At 38.7% G+C, this 17,384-nt stretch overlaps 1 protein-coding gene across 1 annotated transcript; it reads right to left on the reverse strand.

Moving 5' to 3' along the window:
• Window positions 1-137: 137 nt before the first annotated feature.
• LOC123654287 lies at window positions 138-15,594 on the reverse strand. Its single transcript, XM_045590198.1, has 18 exons — window positions 15,157-15,594; window positions 14,954-15,076; window positions 14,651-14,828; window positions 14,318-14,472; window positions 13,872-14,027; window positions 13,134-13,354; window positions 11,729-11,900; window positions 9,299-9,468; window positions 8,933-9,215; window positions 8,768-8,851; window positions 8,348-8,638; window positions 7,674-7,870; window positions 6,813-6,897; window positions 6,286-6,468; window positions 5,514-5,723; window positions 4,807-4,891; window positions 3,904-4,106; window positions 138-3,331 (listed from the first exon to the last, which is right to left on the reverse strand). The coding sequence occupies exons 1-18, from the start codon at window positions 15,592-15,594 to the stop codon at window positions 2,420-2,422; spliced, it is 4,146 nt and encodes a 1,381-aa protein (XP_045446154.1). The 3' UTR covers window positions 138-2,419.
• Between the last annotated feature and the right edge of the window lie 1,790 nt (window positions 15,595-17,384).

Below are 17,384 nucleotides of genomic sequence, written 5' to 3' on the forward strand. Positions count from 1 at the left end.
CAAACCTCGTGCATTTACTTGAAGTAAATGTTGTGAATATTTGTGTATTCATTTTATTTGTAAATAGCTTTACAAAATAAACACCTTATGTTGTCATTTTTTTTTTTTTTTTTATTCGAACACTTAATAAAACTCAGTTTTTTGGGTTATTATTTATTTATTTTCACTTGTAATACACATTCAATCTAAAGACTGTAAAATCGTAAAAACTAAAACTAAATTGGGCAAGAATTCATGTAAAATAAATCACAATATGAGTGTGCTACTACTGTGGCTACTACATTAAATCAGATCAGGAGATTTATGTTAACTGTCTTATTTTTTCGTAGTTAGAGGTATATTAAGATTTTTGTAGTTTGAATCAAATGGTACAAATTAACAAAACCTATCTCCAATGGACATTAGCTGCCATGAAAATATTTATTATACGTAATACAACATTTTTATAAAATAACTTTTTATAAATTGAAATAATAAACTATTACAAATAACGAAATTATAGTCAAAAAAAAATATTAAAAAATAATACAATAACACGATAACAAAATAAGGCTATTACATCTAAGTAGGATTCAAATAATAATTAATGTATACATATGTACAGTCGAAACAATTTATAACAAAGGATCGGCTACAACGACTTAAAGACAAGGCCCCGACTAAATTCTTATATAACTTGTAAAACCTATTCAAAATAACATTGATCACGGAATTCCAACCCTGCGAGCGCTGTATGCGTTATAGCCGTGGAAAAATTACTTATGAAGTTTACAAGTCGAAGGCGAGTATATATTTGATTGCAATCAAGATTTTTTTTTTTTATAAATTACGTGTCAAAAACGAAGAGAAGTGAATATTTAAGAAAAATTTCATTATACATATATCGATTTATGATGCACAAATTAAACTTGTTTTTGCAGATAGCTTTTTTTAAAAGATAGGTACAAACCAAAAATATTCATAATTATTAAATTACGGTGTCAAATCATAACGACAAAGTCTAGTTGTGCTAAATTGTAGTTATATCAATATTACCCATAACTTAATATACCTATCGATAACTTAATCATTACGTAGACAGTAAATCGCTTACTACGACATCAAAACTATCACTAACAATGGATTTTAAAATACAATAATATAATAAGTTAGAGTGATGTAAATATTTGAATTCAGTTTACAATAAATTCGAAATATTTTTACTAAAACAGCGTATAAAATATATAACACTAATTCCATTTCATGATATACGATAAATATTATTGCAAATTATCGTAAATACATATCACAACACATATTAAGCAAGCAACTCGACGGAATTAGTTCAATAAGACGCAATACAATAACAAATATTGATCAATCCGTAACATTGTATATAGCAAAATAAAGAAATAATTTTACAGTGGCTTTATAAATTAGTGGACGGCAAAATAGAATACAAAAACATTTAAATATGGCAATATAACAACTATTTCTACTGACTAGAAAACCAAGCTTTAGGGAAAACAATTTATAAAATGTAATTAATAAACCATGAGTTTGATTTATGGCGATATTCAACATAATATGTATATTTTCAATGAGGCCGTTACAGACTAATTTGTTTCTTTTGATATTAATTGAATTATTTATCTTTTACATTTATATAAGTACACTATATTCCGTACAAATACATTTAATTGATACTCATTTTGTGTACATTATAGTAATATCACTTGATAATTACATTGCAGAATTCTTACTATAACTCACCAATAGATAGTACGACCGAAATTAAATCTAAGGGTTCATAAATAATTAAAATTTATTATTTAGTTTCGAAATAAATTGCAAAATAACACTAAATAGCAGTTTGTGCTAACATTCCTAATTTAACATATTATAAAATTAATCTTATGATCTCTCTTCTATGTCAATAAAACACAACTGTGCACTACAAAAGTATAACTTTTTGAATAAAAACACACTTCTAACATATTTCACACAGTATGTTAAAAGATTATTTATTATAACTTGAACTTTTTTTTTTTTTTTTTTTTTTTTGTTTTGTTAATCAGACATTCATTATATTTTTTTTTTTATTACTCTGACTGTATTTTATTACTTAAAAATTGATTAACAATAATTAGCTGCAATAATCTAATAAGCATTCAAGTATATTTTATCTAACACTCATTTTACAAACAACACTCATGTTAATATTATAAAATCCAATAGAAACTTTTCAATTGTTATGTATTCTGATTTCTACTTTTAATGGTGGAATTCGTTTCAAAAATGATATTGGACCAAGGTCACAATATGCTATTTAAAAAATCATATCATTTCTAAATTGTCAAAAATATCACGTATACATTAAATATACGGACGAGTTGCGAAGTCAACTTCTTTTCCTCAAGTCACTTAGTCGTTAGTGTCTTCAACCCCAAGTATCTAAAATTTCGCTGCACATATTCAAATAAAATTTTGGCGTCAATATTTCGCTATACTGCGCACAATCCTTCGAATACATTATAGCCGCTGCCATCGTGTTCGCGTTACTCTCCATATATTTGCGTAAAACAGTTTCCAATTCCGAAACATCCAAATTGTTACTGACGTAAAAATCTTTAGCGTATCTAAAGCAGGTTTCCCACAATTTGCTATCGACTGGGAAAAGACTGATACATTTATCTATTGTTTGAGCCGCTTGCACAGATAGATCTACATCTATGATATTTGTCACAGACTTTGGCATGATCTGCTTCGTCGTATATTTTAACTCGTCACAGCAACACGGTAAAGATTTAAAAAAGTTGGGGTCAATGATAGGGTACGATTCTTCGTTTAGTATCGTCATAGATATATCTTTAATGCGTTTCGACATAATGTTTGTTATAACGATTTTCAACTCATCCTTCTTACGAACGTGGTTCACTTCTGAATCATCTTGGTGAGTCACATAGAACTGATCTTCCTGAATACCTCTGTTCAAATTATCAAGTAAGTATTTCAGACATTCGGAGTACATTTTTCTGTGGTACGCCAATTTCGCCGCCATGTTTAGGTTCCCGTTAAGATTCTCCTCATTTATCCACGGTTTTAGAAGCATTATGACGTCATCAGCCCAAGATTTCTTATTGAAATCCGCGAGTGAATTTAGAGGATTCAATCTCGGTTCAATTGGTTTCCTCTTTATACCGTCGATGTCAAATGGAAACATTATGTGAATGTAATCAACAGCTTGGAATATAAACTTGTTATTGGACCTACTCGCTGGTATCTTAATCACTCGTTTCGTTGTTTTCATCATAATAACGCGATTGTTCGGTTTCTCCTTTTCATTAATTGCCTGAAAAGAAAAAAATCTATACTAATAGTATAAAGCTGAAAAGTTTGTTTAAAAGCGATAATCTCAGGAACTACCGGCTCGAATCGAAAAATTATTTTTGTATTGGATAGCCCGTTTGCCAAGGAATTATCTTGCATGCGAGAACTGAGGTAGGGCACAGCAGGAAATTACGTGCTCAAAATATGGAGCAACCCGACTGGGGAAGTATCTCGACCTTACAGAAGACCACAGCTAAACAATACTGTTTTCAAGCAGTATTGTGTTCCTGCTGGTGAGTAAGGTGACCAGAGCTCCTGGGAGGAATTGGGGATGGAGTCGGTAACGCGCTTGCGATGCTTCTGGTGTTGCAGGCGTCTATAAGCTACGGTAATTGCTTACCATCAGGTGAGCCGTACGCTAGTTTGCCGACCTAGTTAAATTTAAAAAAAAAATGCGAATGATACCACACACTAACCAACGCAAACAAAAGTTAAATCCCACTGATAACTGATATTCATTAACAGCGGTGAACCAATACTATAGATATGGATTATAAGCTGAACATAGCTTAAAAGAATATGCTTAATAACTACCTGTAAGTGCATATTTCCAGTGGCATAAATCCGTCCATCGTCGTCTATAAATATAGTAAAATCTCCGCCGCACGCGACCAGAGCTTTCGTTTTATCACCGGGAACTTCTTTCTCGGGAGATTTGTTCGTTTTACCCTCCGGTTGTACGTCAGTTCGAATTTTGACTTCCGTCGGTATTTGTACCTGTTTACGATCTCCACTTCCTGTTGACAAAACAGTCATCATCATCATCATCATTTCAGCCTATTACAGTCCACTGCTGGACATAGGCCTCCACAAGTTCGTGCCAAAAAATGGCGTAAACTCATGTGTTTTGCCCATAATCACCACGCTGGGCAGGCGGGTTGGTGACCGCAGGGCTGGCTTTGTCGCACTCGTCTTCGGCCTGTGTATTTCAAAGCCAGCAGTTGGATGGTTATCCTGCCATCGGTCGGCTTTTTAAGTTCCAAGGTGGTAGTGGAACTGTGTTATCCCTTAGTCACATCTTACGACACCCACGGGAAGAGAGGGGGTGGCTATATTCTTTACTACCGTAGCCACACAGCAGGATAAAACAGTACCATTTATCAATTATTTTTCTATTACTTACTTTAATATAGTGTTATCTAAAAAAAATTAATTTTTACACGAGATATTTATGATAGACTAGACACGTTAGGTTACGTCCATTGACCAATCAAGACGAAAAAAGTCAAGTTTACATCGACCTCAATCTTGAAGGTCGTACGACGGTTGAGATTATTTATGATGAAATATAAGTTTCAACATAAAATCATTTATAACTTTATTGCTAAACCCCAAAGACCTTAGAGCTTTAGAACCTTAACTATTGGTTGATAAAGTAGATACTGATCTAAAATTTCTGATTATGTTGATTAAACAATCTTTTGAAATTAACGATACCTAATTGTCCGTCAAAGTTCAAGCCCCAGGAGTATACGGTTCCAACGTTATTGATTATACACGAGTGATGCCACCCAGCTGCTATCTGTAACACAATACATACACACATATAGTTTAAACTTTACATAAAAAAATATATTAAAGGTCGTTCTTTACTAACTTAGCCGCCCATCGCGCGTCTGGCTTAGGTCTCAAGAAGTAAATATAATTTTAAAAATATTGTAGATAAAGTGTGATATCAAAACGAATGTTGTTTATGTATGTGCAAACAAATGCTTAAAATACGCGGCTTCAATATGCACTGTTACATTGTTCACTTGAGTTTCGGTTTCGACCATCATTACAGCCTATACAGTCCACTGCTGGACATAGGCCTCCACAAGTTTACGCCAAAAATAACGTGAACTCATGTGTTTTGCCCATAGTCACCACGCTGGGCAAGCGGGTTGATGACCGCAGTACTGGTTTTGTCGCACCGAAGACGCTGCTGCCCGTCTTCGGCCTGTGTATTTCAAAGCCAGCAGTTAGATGGTTATCCCGCCATCGGTCGGCTTCTTAAGTTCTAAGGTGGTTGTGGAACCTTGTTATCCCTTAGTCGCCTCTTACGACACCCACGGGAAGAGAGGGGGTGGCTAAATTCTTTAGTGCCGTAGTCACACAGCACGACCATAAAACCTGTTTAGTTACGCTATAAAAAAAACATGAACCTGTACGATCCGGCCGCGCACGTTGCTGGTGTCGACGAGCTGCGGCAGCAGGTGCGGCTCGCTGGCGGGGGAGGCGGGGGCGGCGGGCGCAGCGGGGGCGGCGGGGGCGGCGGGCGCGGCGGGGGAGGCGCTGCGCCGCGCGTGCGCCGCGCGCACCTGCTGCGGGCTGGCGCCCCAGCACCACAGCTGGCCCCGCGCCGTCAGCGCCAGCTGGGGGCGCCCGCGATACTTTACTACTCCACTGCATATGTGCTCCGTTAATGGAAGTCGGAGCGTGCTGTTTTACGGCTTTCAACATTACTAGTAGTCGCTCAGTGCTCGAAATTTGACCATGATCAATTTAAATTATAAGTATGAACATTATTAAGATTCTGTTGTCAAAGACCATACTTCTATAATAGTAAACAAAAGAGTATATAGATATGCGTGTGTTTGTCAAATACACGGTAATGTGTTATGGGTGTATAATAATAATTATTATTATTAAAACACACACACACACACACAAAATTATTATTATTACTTTATTCTGTACATTCACTATTCCAAAAATAGTGAATGGACAGAATTGACCGATATTTCATTTTATATGTACAAATGACAAAACAATTTTAATTATTATTTAGTTAACGCTTCTTTCGCTTACCTCGTCAATAAAGTTTTTCGCCAATAGAAATAACATTCGATGCCAATTATTAATCATTTTAACGCCTCATCACACACCTGCCGCTCTTCACCAGCGGCACGGAGCGGCAACGCCGCGCGTACTCACGTTGTGGAAGTAGCCCACGGCGACGCGGTGGACGCAGTCCGCGAGCGGCACGCGCAGCGGCACGGCGCTCTTGTCGCGGCCGCCGGCGCCCAGCTGCCCGAACACGCCCGCGCCGCTCGCCCACACCTCTCCGTTCTTCATCAGCACCACGGTGTGGCACGCGCCGCAACCCACGCTCAGAACCTGAGGCGCACATAAAAATGATTCAGCATTGGTTATACTTGCCTATACCTTGTATCAAACGTATCCGTTAGGGTAAATCTCAAAAGTTACGTGGACATTTTCCTCTAATTAATGGTAAGAAGTTCATCAAATGCAAGTTTATTTTATGCTCGACAACAAAGTGAATAGTTATGAGGAAACCAGTATTTCTTTAGTGACAGATGAAGCTTAAATCTTTCTGCTTAAATAGAGAAATGCTTTTACCAACGAAGGGATATTTACAGGCTGTCATAAAAAAGTTCATTAAAAATATATTCTAAGGTATATCAAACATATATTTCATCAGGAATGGGCATAATACTCACTTTCCGTCCTTGAAGCTTGGTGACCAATTGAGGAGTATAACGATCGTCTATTGTTCCAAGACATAGCTGGCCGTGGACACCCCATCTGTGAATCAAATGTTCACCACTAAAATGGTACATTCAGTGAAAACGTATTGTTACTCTTGCAGAAATGAATTGAAAAGAAGGAGAGGATAGCAAACAGTGAGACTGAAAAAATAAGCTAGCGAACTAGAAAACTGTCAACCAAACAAACTGTTTTAGTGACTATAGCTATAAGAAACCTTTCAACGTAGGTCACCGTCGTTCAAGATAGTACGATTTTAATAGATCAATGTCTATTCTAGAAGAACAAATTAATGCACAATATACATGCAAGAAATGTAATAATGTATGCACAACATCTAATAGTCTACTATCGGACACATTTCGTTTTAGGCTGTAATATTCCACTGCTGCTCGGTCACAAACCCGCTTGCCCGGCGTGGTGACTATGGGCAAAGCACTTGAGTTCACGCCATTTTTGGCGCGAACTTGTGAAGGCCTATGTCCAGCAGTGGACTGCGATAAGCTGAAGTGATCCCACTGCTGGGGCGTAGGCCTCTTTCTCCATGTAGGAGAGGGATTGGAGCCTAATCCACGACGCTGATCCAGCGCGGGTTGCCAGTACATTCCTACTATGAGTAACGATGAGATACTATGAACAACGAGTATGGTTTTTAAATTTAGAAAATAATTTTTTCGGTTACGGACAGTTAAATTTCGAACACGACATGTTCTAATTGGAACCGTTCGTAAGTGGTTGTCCATAACATACGTTCGCAAATATAGGGGAGGGGGTTCGTCGTCGTCGGCCGGTCGAAGTCCTCGGAGGTCCCTTACCCCCAGGTGTAGAGGCGGCCGCCCACGTCGACGGCGGCGGAGTGGTAGTGGCCCGCGGCGACGGCGGCCAGCGGCGCGGGCCAGGCGGCGCGCACGCGCAGCAGCGCGCCCGCCGCGCTGGCGCCGTCGCCCGCCGCGCCCGCCCAGCGCGCGCCCGCGCCCAGCTGCCCGAACGAGTTGTCCCCCGCCGCGTACACCTGGCACGCCGAGGTTACTTTATGGTAGTGGAGGCCGAAATGATAAATAGGAATTTACTCGAGTCGCGGGACCTATTGGATTTTCGTAATGAAATGATCAGAGGATGACGACCATTTTCATTGCGAATAAGAGGTGCTAAAAAGTAAAAAAAGCTTAAATTTAAAACAATTTATTTTCCAAACCGTCAGGTTAAGGAATTTTCTCGACAAAATTTTCGGATTATGTATCAGTACGGCGAGAGGATCAAGATGAAACATCTGTATTTCATAATAATTTGACGCGCCCGAGTTTTTATTACAATCGATTTTCTTCACTAATCTGATTGGATACCCTAGAAGTTCGATAAGTATATAAAGAGCTCAAGTGTGGTTGGTGTTCTTCAAAAGATGTAAGGCTACCCTCATTATGTTATTCTAACATATGATGTGTGGAAAATTACTCACAATACTTTACAAATTTATAATAATTGAACGTACCCCATTCTCTGTCAACAAAAGTGTATGATGTCTTCCGCAGGCAACGTCTATAACCATACCAGTTAGCTCGGTGTTAACAGGCGTATTTGCGACCATAATTTTTGCGTTTCCATCATCTGCGACTGCCCAGTGACCCAATCCACAGGATAAAGATCTTCTAGGAGTAAACTGATTTTTCCACGTCTCAGGTTTTTGGGCGATATCGGTGTGGATTTCTAAACACGGTTGCCGAACTTCTAACGCACTAGCAACGTGCATAAACGTCGCTATAAGTTGCAACATTCTTGTAGTCTATAATTAATATACATAAGTTAAAGTACACTACAAATAAATATTGTAACTAAAAATGTGTCTAAAACGGATATTCCATATAGTTTTTCGTCAAACTCAATAATACTACGAAAATTAATTTAATCTTACGTAAATTGATGTAATCCCTTGTTTCAAATCGCGCATCACCGGACGCAGTTGATCTTGCAATGGATTTAACCACAAGCATAAACGCTGTAATAATAAAACTTAATTAAATTTATACTACAGATAAATCTACTTTAAAATGTACATGTTATAAATTAGAATACGTACTTTTAAAATAATTGTGTCTAATTTGTTACATTTTTCAGCAATAAAGTCGAAAAACCATTGTCCATTTTCCTCTAGAAGTATCGGTACCAGACATTTCTGTCTCAACAGACACACAATAGCACCTCTGCAAATATCACTTCTACTTTTAATAGCGTTGAGAAGCAAATGGGGATAGCCTCTATGAAAGCTGAATACTGGAACCAAATCCCACAGTCCTATAGCAGCAGCAACGGAAGTTAACTCTTGTAGTTCCGTTGTACCAAGATTTGTGAACTTCACTTCCCTACAACGTTATTATTATATTCATAATAGGAATTGCATTTTATTAATTTAAAAAAGATTTTAAAAAATATCATCAAAACCTACATATCAAAGTTTTCTTCGCTATTTGTGCCAATTTTTAAAAGCAATGCAAGTAGTTTAGCAGTAATTGCTGCATTCCCGAGACTGCCTACGTTACCCATTTGCTTGTACATGGATAACTCATGAAGACGTCCAAACACGCCCAAGCGAGCTACCCAGCCGTCTGGTTGACTCTAGAAAACACAAAATACTCATATGATCTACATGTATAACCTTTGGAGTGAGCTGATAGAAATTTAAGCAAGTCAGCGACACAATGTCGGCAACACGTCGTCACAACCCCTTGATGCACCGGTGTAACTTATAGAGGCCACAGCGGTACTACACGTATTCACATCAGAGAGCAAGTAGCAATACGGAGACTCATTTTAAACAGAAAGCCCTTTCATTTCAAAATCTGGAACTACCCGACACACACACAGCTAAATTATAGTGTTCTCGAGCAGTGTTGTGTTCCTGTGGTGAATAAGGTACGCTTATTTGTCATCCTACGGTCACAGATCTAAGAACACTTTGTTTCTCAAGACGAACATAACGATATTTTAATAAATAAAAAGTTTTAGAAGATATGAGGCAATAAAAAATATTAGAGAGGAGAGAGCGAGTAAAGGTAGTGCGCAGGTGCCACCTTGCCGCGGGTGCAGCCCTAGAATATAGCTACAGCCTCTACTGATCGTGCGCGACTGACGTTGGAGAGCGAGTAGAGGTAGTGCACGGGCGTCACCTTGCCGCGGGTGCAGCCCTAGAATGCAGCTACAGCCTCTACTGACCGTGCGCGACTGACCTTGGAGAGCGAGTAGAGGTAGTGCGCGGGCGCCACCTTGCCGCGGGCGCCACCTTGCCGCGGGTGCAGCCCTAGAATACAGCTACAGCCTCTATTGACCGTGCGCGACTGACCTTGGAGAGCGAGTAGAGGTAGTGCGCGGGCGCCACCTTGCCGCGGGTGCAGCCCTAGAATATAGCTACGGCCTCTACTGACCGTGCGCGACTGACCTTGGAGAGCGAGTAGAGGTAGTGCGCGGGCGCCACCTTGCCGCGGGTGCAGCCCTAGAATATAGCTACGGCCTCTACTGACCGTGCGCGACTGACCTTGGAGAGCGAGTAGAGGTAGTGCGCGGGCGCCACCTTGCCGCGGGTGCAGCCCTAGAATATAGCTACAGCCTCTACTGACCGTGCGCGACTGACCTTGGAGAGCGAGTAGAGGTAGTGCGCGGGCGCCACCTTGCCGCGGGTGCAGCCCTAGAATATAGCTACGGCCTCTACTGACCGTGCGCGACTGACCTTGGAGAGCGAGTAGAGGTAGTGCGCGGGCGCCACCTTGCCGCGGGTGCAGCCCTAGAATATAGCTACGGCCTCTACTGACCGTGCGCGACTGACCTTGGAGAGCGAGTAGAGGTAGTGCGCGGGCGCCACCTTGCCGCGGGTGCAGCCCTAGAATATAGCTACGGCCTCTACTGACCGTGCGCGACTGACCTTGGAGAGCGAGTAGAGGTAGTGCGCGGGCGCCACCTTGCCGCGGGTGCAGCCCTAGAATATAGCTACGGCCTCTACTGACCGTGCGCGACTGACCTTGGAGAGCGAGTAGAGGTAGTGCGCGGGCGCCACCTTGCCGCGGGTGCAGCCCTAGAATATAGCTACGGCCTCTACTGACCGTGCGCGACTGACCTTGGAGAGCAAGTAGAGGTAGTGCGCGGGCGCCACCTTGCCGCGGGTGCAGCCCTAGAATATAGCTACGGCCTCTACTGACCGTGCGCGACTGACCTTGGAGAGCGAGTAGAGGTAGTGCGCGGGCGCCACCTTGCCGCGGGTGCAGCCCTAGAATATAGCTACGGCCTCTACTGACCGTGCGCGACTGACCTTGGAGAGCGAGTAGAGGTAGTGCGCGGGCGCCACCTTGCCGCGGGTGCAGCCCTAGAATATAGCTACGGCCTCTACTGACCGTGCGCGACTGACCTTGGAGAGCGAGTAGAGGTAGTGCGCGGGCGCCACCTTGCCGCGGGTGCAGCCCTAGAATATAGCTACGGCCTCTACTGACCGTGCGCGACTGACCTTGGAGAGCGAGTAGAGGTAGTGCGCGGGCGCCACCTTGCCGCGGGTGCAGCCCTAGAATATAGCTACGGCCTCTACTGACCGTGCGCGACTGACCTTGGAGAGCGAGTAGAGGTAGTGCGCGGGCGCCACCTTGCCGCGGGTGCAGCCCTAGAATATAGCTACGGCCTCTACTGACCGTGCGCGACTGACCTTGGAGAGCGAGTAGAGGTAGTGCGCGGGCGCCACCTTGCCGCGGGTGCAGCCCTAGAATATAGCTACGGCCTCTACTGACCGTGCGCGACTGACCTTGGAGAGCGAGTAGAGGTAGTGCGCGGGCGCCACCTTGCCGCGGGTGCAGCCCTAGAATATAGCTACGGCCTCTACTGACCGTGCGCGACTGACCTTGGAGAGCGAGTAGAGGTAGTGCGCGGGCGCCACCTTGCCGCGCGACAGCAGCAGGTCGGCGGCGGCGCGCAACAGCACGGGCACGGGCGCGCCCAGCGCCGCGGCCGACAGCTCCGCGCCCGCGCCGCCGCGCGCGATCAGCCCCACCAGCCACTCGCACGGCTCGCATCTGGAACGTTCGCGTTACGCACTTCACATTCATGTTCCAAAATACTGTGTACTATTTACTATTTTGATATAATCTATAATATAAAAATGAGTCGCTGAAGGTGTTGCTAAGCGCAAAACTCGAGAACGGTTGGACCGATTTCGCTAATTCTTTTTTTAAAATATTCCTTGAAGTACGAGGATGGTTCTTACGGAGAGAAAAATTCAAAAAAAATTTTTAAATTTCCTGAAAAAGTCTAAAAACAACACTTTTCTATACTCCCATACAAAAGATTTGTAATAATACTTAAAAGTCAATTTGAACTTTCATACCATACGATAAAGTTTATGTTAGGCGATACGCAGTTCGCCTGGTCAGCTAGTATAAAATAAAACATATATTGGCGCAGTTTGCAGTGACCCCGCTTCCTGCTCCGGGGGTTGAGGGTTCGATTCCCACCTCGAGTCTGGGTTTGATATATGTATTTATTTATACTGGTGGTCGCCCAGAGGTCGATATTCGACCATAATTAAAAATTGACATTAAAGAAAACCAAAAAAATGTGAAAATAAAGAACCTTTTTTTAAATTTTTCAATTTGACTGCAGACATTGACAATCAACAAAACAGTATAACATATGCATTGTGAACATGATAGTGTGTGTAATGTTTTTTTTTTTTTTTATTGATTTAATATATTTATACGCATAGTTTAAAAAAAAATTGCATTCTGCACTTCTTCTCTATGTCTATAAGTGAGCGAAATTTTATACTCCTCCGTCCGCGCACTTTAAAAAAAGTGTAAAGTTTTGGTTCAAATATTAATATATAGATACTAGTTGACCCCGCAAATGTTGTTTTGCCATTTATGTTATTAGCCCCTTTAATCCAAATAATAAAATGAAAAATAGATGTTGGCTGATTCTCAGACCTACCCAATATGCACACAAGATTTCATAAAAATCAGTCCAGACATTTCGGAGGAGTATTTTAACTAACATTGTGACACGAGAACTTTACATATAAGATAAGTATTATTATTTATTAGTATTATTTAAAAAAAATATGTAACTATATCAGTCGCCTGTTACCTATATGGTATAATACACAGGCATTAACTTGCTTACCATAGGAACAGACGACTGTCTGTGTGTTATAGAACAAAATAATAATAAAATACTATAGTGTAGCCCTAGTAATTATAAAAAGTAATAATAAAATTGTAATTATAATCTGAGGTAAAATTTACGCTTACACAGTATTTAATATGTAAGCACCACATGATGTCACAATGAGACATGGCTCCAGTGTAAACCGTGGCAGTTGCAAGTCACACATAAAAGTGGGTTCCTTCCACCCTGTAGTCACAGACGTTGGCTCTTTTGCAGACATCAAATATGCGTGTTGAACATCACCAATAAGCTCCGCCGCCCACAGTTCTGAGAAATCTCTTTTTATTCCAAGTAGTGTTTCACCCTATAGAAATAAAAAGATTTTTTTTTTGTTGCTAATTAATCACAATCAATGAAAAAAAAGTTATTGTTCAGTTAAAATATTATATTTGGAATGAATTTCATTACTAAAGTAAATCGGAAGAATTGAGTATTACAATTTTCTATAATCTGTGGTTATTACAATGCTAAATTATTATGTAACACAATATAAATAATTACAAATGATTACACAATAACTTAAAATGTTTGGTATTTATTGTCTAAAGGCCATTTTTAATCATCTATCTATCTCTTGTTTTGCCTGCAAGTGATAGATTTTGGACACAATTTGAAAGTGCTTATTTAAAAAATTTATGTCTAAGAAACAAATTTAAAGATAGCATATTAAAACTAGCCACAAATTACTAATGTTCCTTCCAATATGACTTAAGATCACTAAAATAGTTATAGTAATTGGAGACTTATACTTTTTTCCTGTTTTTTTTTTTTTTAATTACAGCAGTTTTTTTTTTAATATATTATATGGTACATATATTTACCTGGCACTGTGAGAACTGAGCACTATGTATTTCTAGTTGATTTTTTCTAATAAGATAAACCAATCTTTGAGACCACAAGCCTTGAACATACAATCCATCTTTTTTAATATGGGGCTTAAGGGTTCTAGAAGGTGCATCTTCAGCCGGACTTTCAAGCTGCAAATGAATTAAAAATACATATTTTTTATTAAAAAGTAATGTTAAAGGCCAAATAGCGTACGATAAATATTTATAGTATTATAAATCACGATTTTAAAATATCTTTATTTTTAAGACCATTTCTTTGTGTTTTTTCACTTATTTTTCTATTTATAAGATGGCAGTTTGGTGACCCCTAAGTTCTTTTTCATATACACATAGCTTTTGGACAACCCCTTTGACATTTGTAAAGAAGTTATTTATGTATTTAAATGAAGTAAAGTTAGCAATTGGTAAGATATACTTACTATAATTATTCCTTCATTAATTTCAAAAGCAGTTAAAAAATGTCTTCCGTTTACATACTGTGCACTTAGTGCCCAACTATTAGAATTTTTCCGGAAATTTGGCAAATACTCTATCGGTTTTAAAAGATATTCCACTGTTTGTGGTTTGTTTTCATCTAAAACAAAAATAAACCTATAATATATATGCTTTAATTTTATTATTAATAGATCATTAAATAATACAGCACACCTATGTAACTTTCTAGTAGAAAAAAATATATAAATAATAATAATTTAGGCATAAGATTTTTGAATGAAATAATCAAAAAGAAAAAACACAAAATCAATCTTTACCTTTAGAACCACTTTGTGTAAAGAATGTGATTTTATCTTTAGACAATTGTTTAATGTAAGACATGAAACTATCTTTCTTGTCTCTATCAATTTGTGTTCTCATTTGTTGTAGCCAGTTGTAGCCAAAAGATCTATGTTCAAGCACCAACTTCCATTGTTGAGTTGGGCCTTTTGAAATCTATAACAAATTAAAATCTTTTAAGTATAGATACAAAGATAGGTACTTCCATTAACATGATTTATGTATTGAATATCCTTCTTACTATTATATATATTTACATCATGTAGTAGCAAAACACTTACAAGTAGAGCAAGAAGGTCAAGAGAATCATCGAAGCAAATCTGCAGATCAAAAATATCATCTGGTACTTTAGTTTCTCCAACAACACACTGTGATTCCAAAGAGTAGAAAATCACTGATCCTGACTGAAAAACAAAAAATATGCATCTCATAAGTATCTCGTTCATCAGTTTGTTTTAAATGTATTTATTGTTACCACAATTACTTTTGTTGCAATGATAATAATATTCTCAGATTCTTTTGTCAACCACCAGACAACGGCTACAGCTTCTGGGATTTCAGGAAGAGGTAAGACTGTGACACTTGATAGTGACCATTTACAATCAAAAGTATTTTGCGGTATGAATCGAGGTAAAAAGGGTACAAGTAAAACTTTTTCTTGGCTAATAATCAATACCCATGTTCCACTTGGTTCAAAACACATACAATAAACTGGATTATCAACAAAATCCCAGTCATAAACGTGATCAAATCTCTCTGATTCGGAATTAATGTACAAAAAAAGCAACTCCTTGTCGCTTGATAACGCCAAATATTTCTTTAGGCCTACTTCGTAAAAACTGTGTTTAACAATATCAAACTGAACTAAAACGTCCAATTTAAAAAGGCCTGAAAAATCAAGATTTTCACTTTGTTGAGACATTTTTACTGAAAATTCTTATTATTTTTTATTACGATATGTTTATTTTTATTGTTTTCTATTACTACGCATATCTTTTTTATTTTTGAGTCAAAGGAAAACACTACGCATCTGCATTGTGCATTTTGCACTTTTTTTACTTTATTATAGCTGTCTTCTGTCAAAAGCAAGTTAAATTAACTTGACATTGACATAAAGTTATAAACTGGAAAACTGGCATACAAACATGCTAAAAGTCAGCCAAGTGCGACTCGGACTCGCGCACCGAGGGCTCCGTATAAACAAAATTATTAAAAATATTTTTATAGTACGATGTAACTAACAATTTATGTTTTTCGCAACTTTTCATTACTTATATTAGCATAGACTAATAGTATAAATAGAAAAAGATTTGTATGTCGGCACTTACACTGTTGTACGCAATTAGCAAGGAATTTATAAACAACAGATGTACCGAACACGCCACGTAGCACATCGTTCGATAGTCACCTACCCTCACTCAATCCGACATCAGAAGTAAACGTAAGTAAACTACTTTAACTAAATACATTGAACAACAAATGTCTATCTTCGCTTCCGGTATGGAAGCTGTTTTTCTGAAAATAGCTGAAGTTATAGACCCACCTCCTGGTCATACATCTGTTTCCATAAGGTAGCTTATATTAGTTCTAGATATATTAACTTTAAAACGCAATGTGAATCTGAAATTTGTAGATTATTAATTGAGGTGACACAGGCCTGACATACTGGCCTATTTTGACTATAATTAATTCTTGGGTTTAATGGCTTTCAGTTGTGCTTGGGAGCACTGTCAATTTTGCGCTACCCTCTATACCATTGCCACCCTTCGGAACCCCATGGTTATGGTGATGTTATGGAGATATCCATGGTTAAAGTTTTGCGATTTTATTTGCTCACCTTTTTATTTAAAAAAAAGGATTATTTTATTTAGTTCTGTGTGCAGGACCACTTGGTTTACTATTATCACTACACGCTCACTTGCAGAGAGTTTGCTATTAAATAGTGTGTGTATTGGTGTTTATGCTTTGAACATGCTTATCTAAGAGAATGCTTATAACAAGCATACTATAGGTAGAAGAACAAGCATGCTTATTATTAGTACATGCTCAAAAATTGACGGTCGTTTGATTTTTTAGCCTGCTAACTGCAGTGCGGGTGGAACGTGGGAACGGTGTCGACTAGTTATTTTACTAGCCTGTCATATTATCTTCCTCTCGCATTTCACTAACAATCGACGCCTTGCATTCCAAGTAAAATCATAAGTCTATTTTGGAAAAGTTTTCCATTTGGTGTCGCTATTTCTAGATATTCTAATAATCCTCTATATATCCACTTATATGTGTATATATAATATGCACCTATGTATATATGAGTATATATTTATATTTTATCTTTTTTATGTTGTCCATATTACATTTTTTTCCTTTATTAGTATATTTATATATATCTTCTAAAATATAAAATTCTCGTGTCATGGTGTTAAACATTGAACTCCTCCGAAACGGCTCGACCGATTTTAATAAAATTTTGTGGGCATCTCGGGTAGGTCTGAGAATCAGCCAACATCTATTTTTCATACCCCTAAGTTATAAGGGGGGGGGGGGATTAAGCGGGTTAATATGATATATGGCAAAGCAACGTTTGCGGGGTCAGATAGTTAGTCTTAGCTTATATATATATATTATATATATATATATATATATATATATATATATGTATATGTATATATATATTTATTTATTTATTTTTTCTTCTATTTGTTTTTCGTTTGC

The sequence above is a fragment of the Melitaea cinxia genome, chromosome 6, assembly GCF_905220565.1.
Source record: "Melitaea cinxia chromosome 6, ilMelCinx1.1, whole genome shotgun sequence".
Lineage (NCBI taxonomy): Eukaryota > Metazoa > Arthropoda > Insecta > Lepidoptera > Nymphalidae > Melitaea > Melitaea cinxia.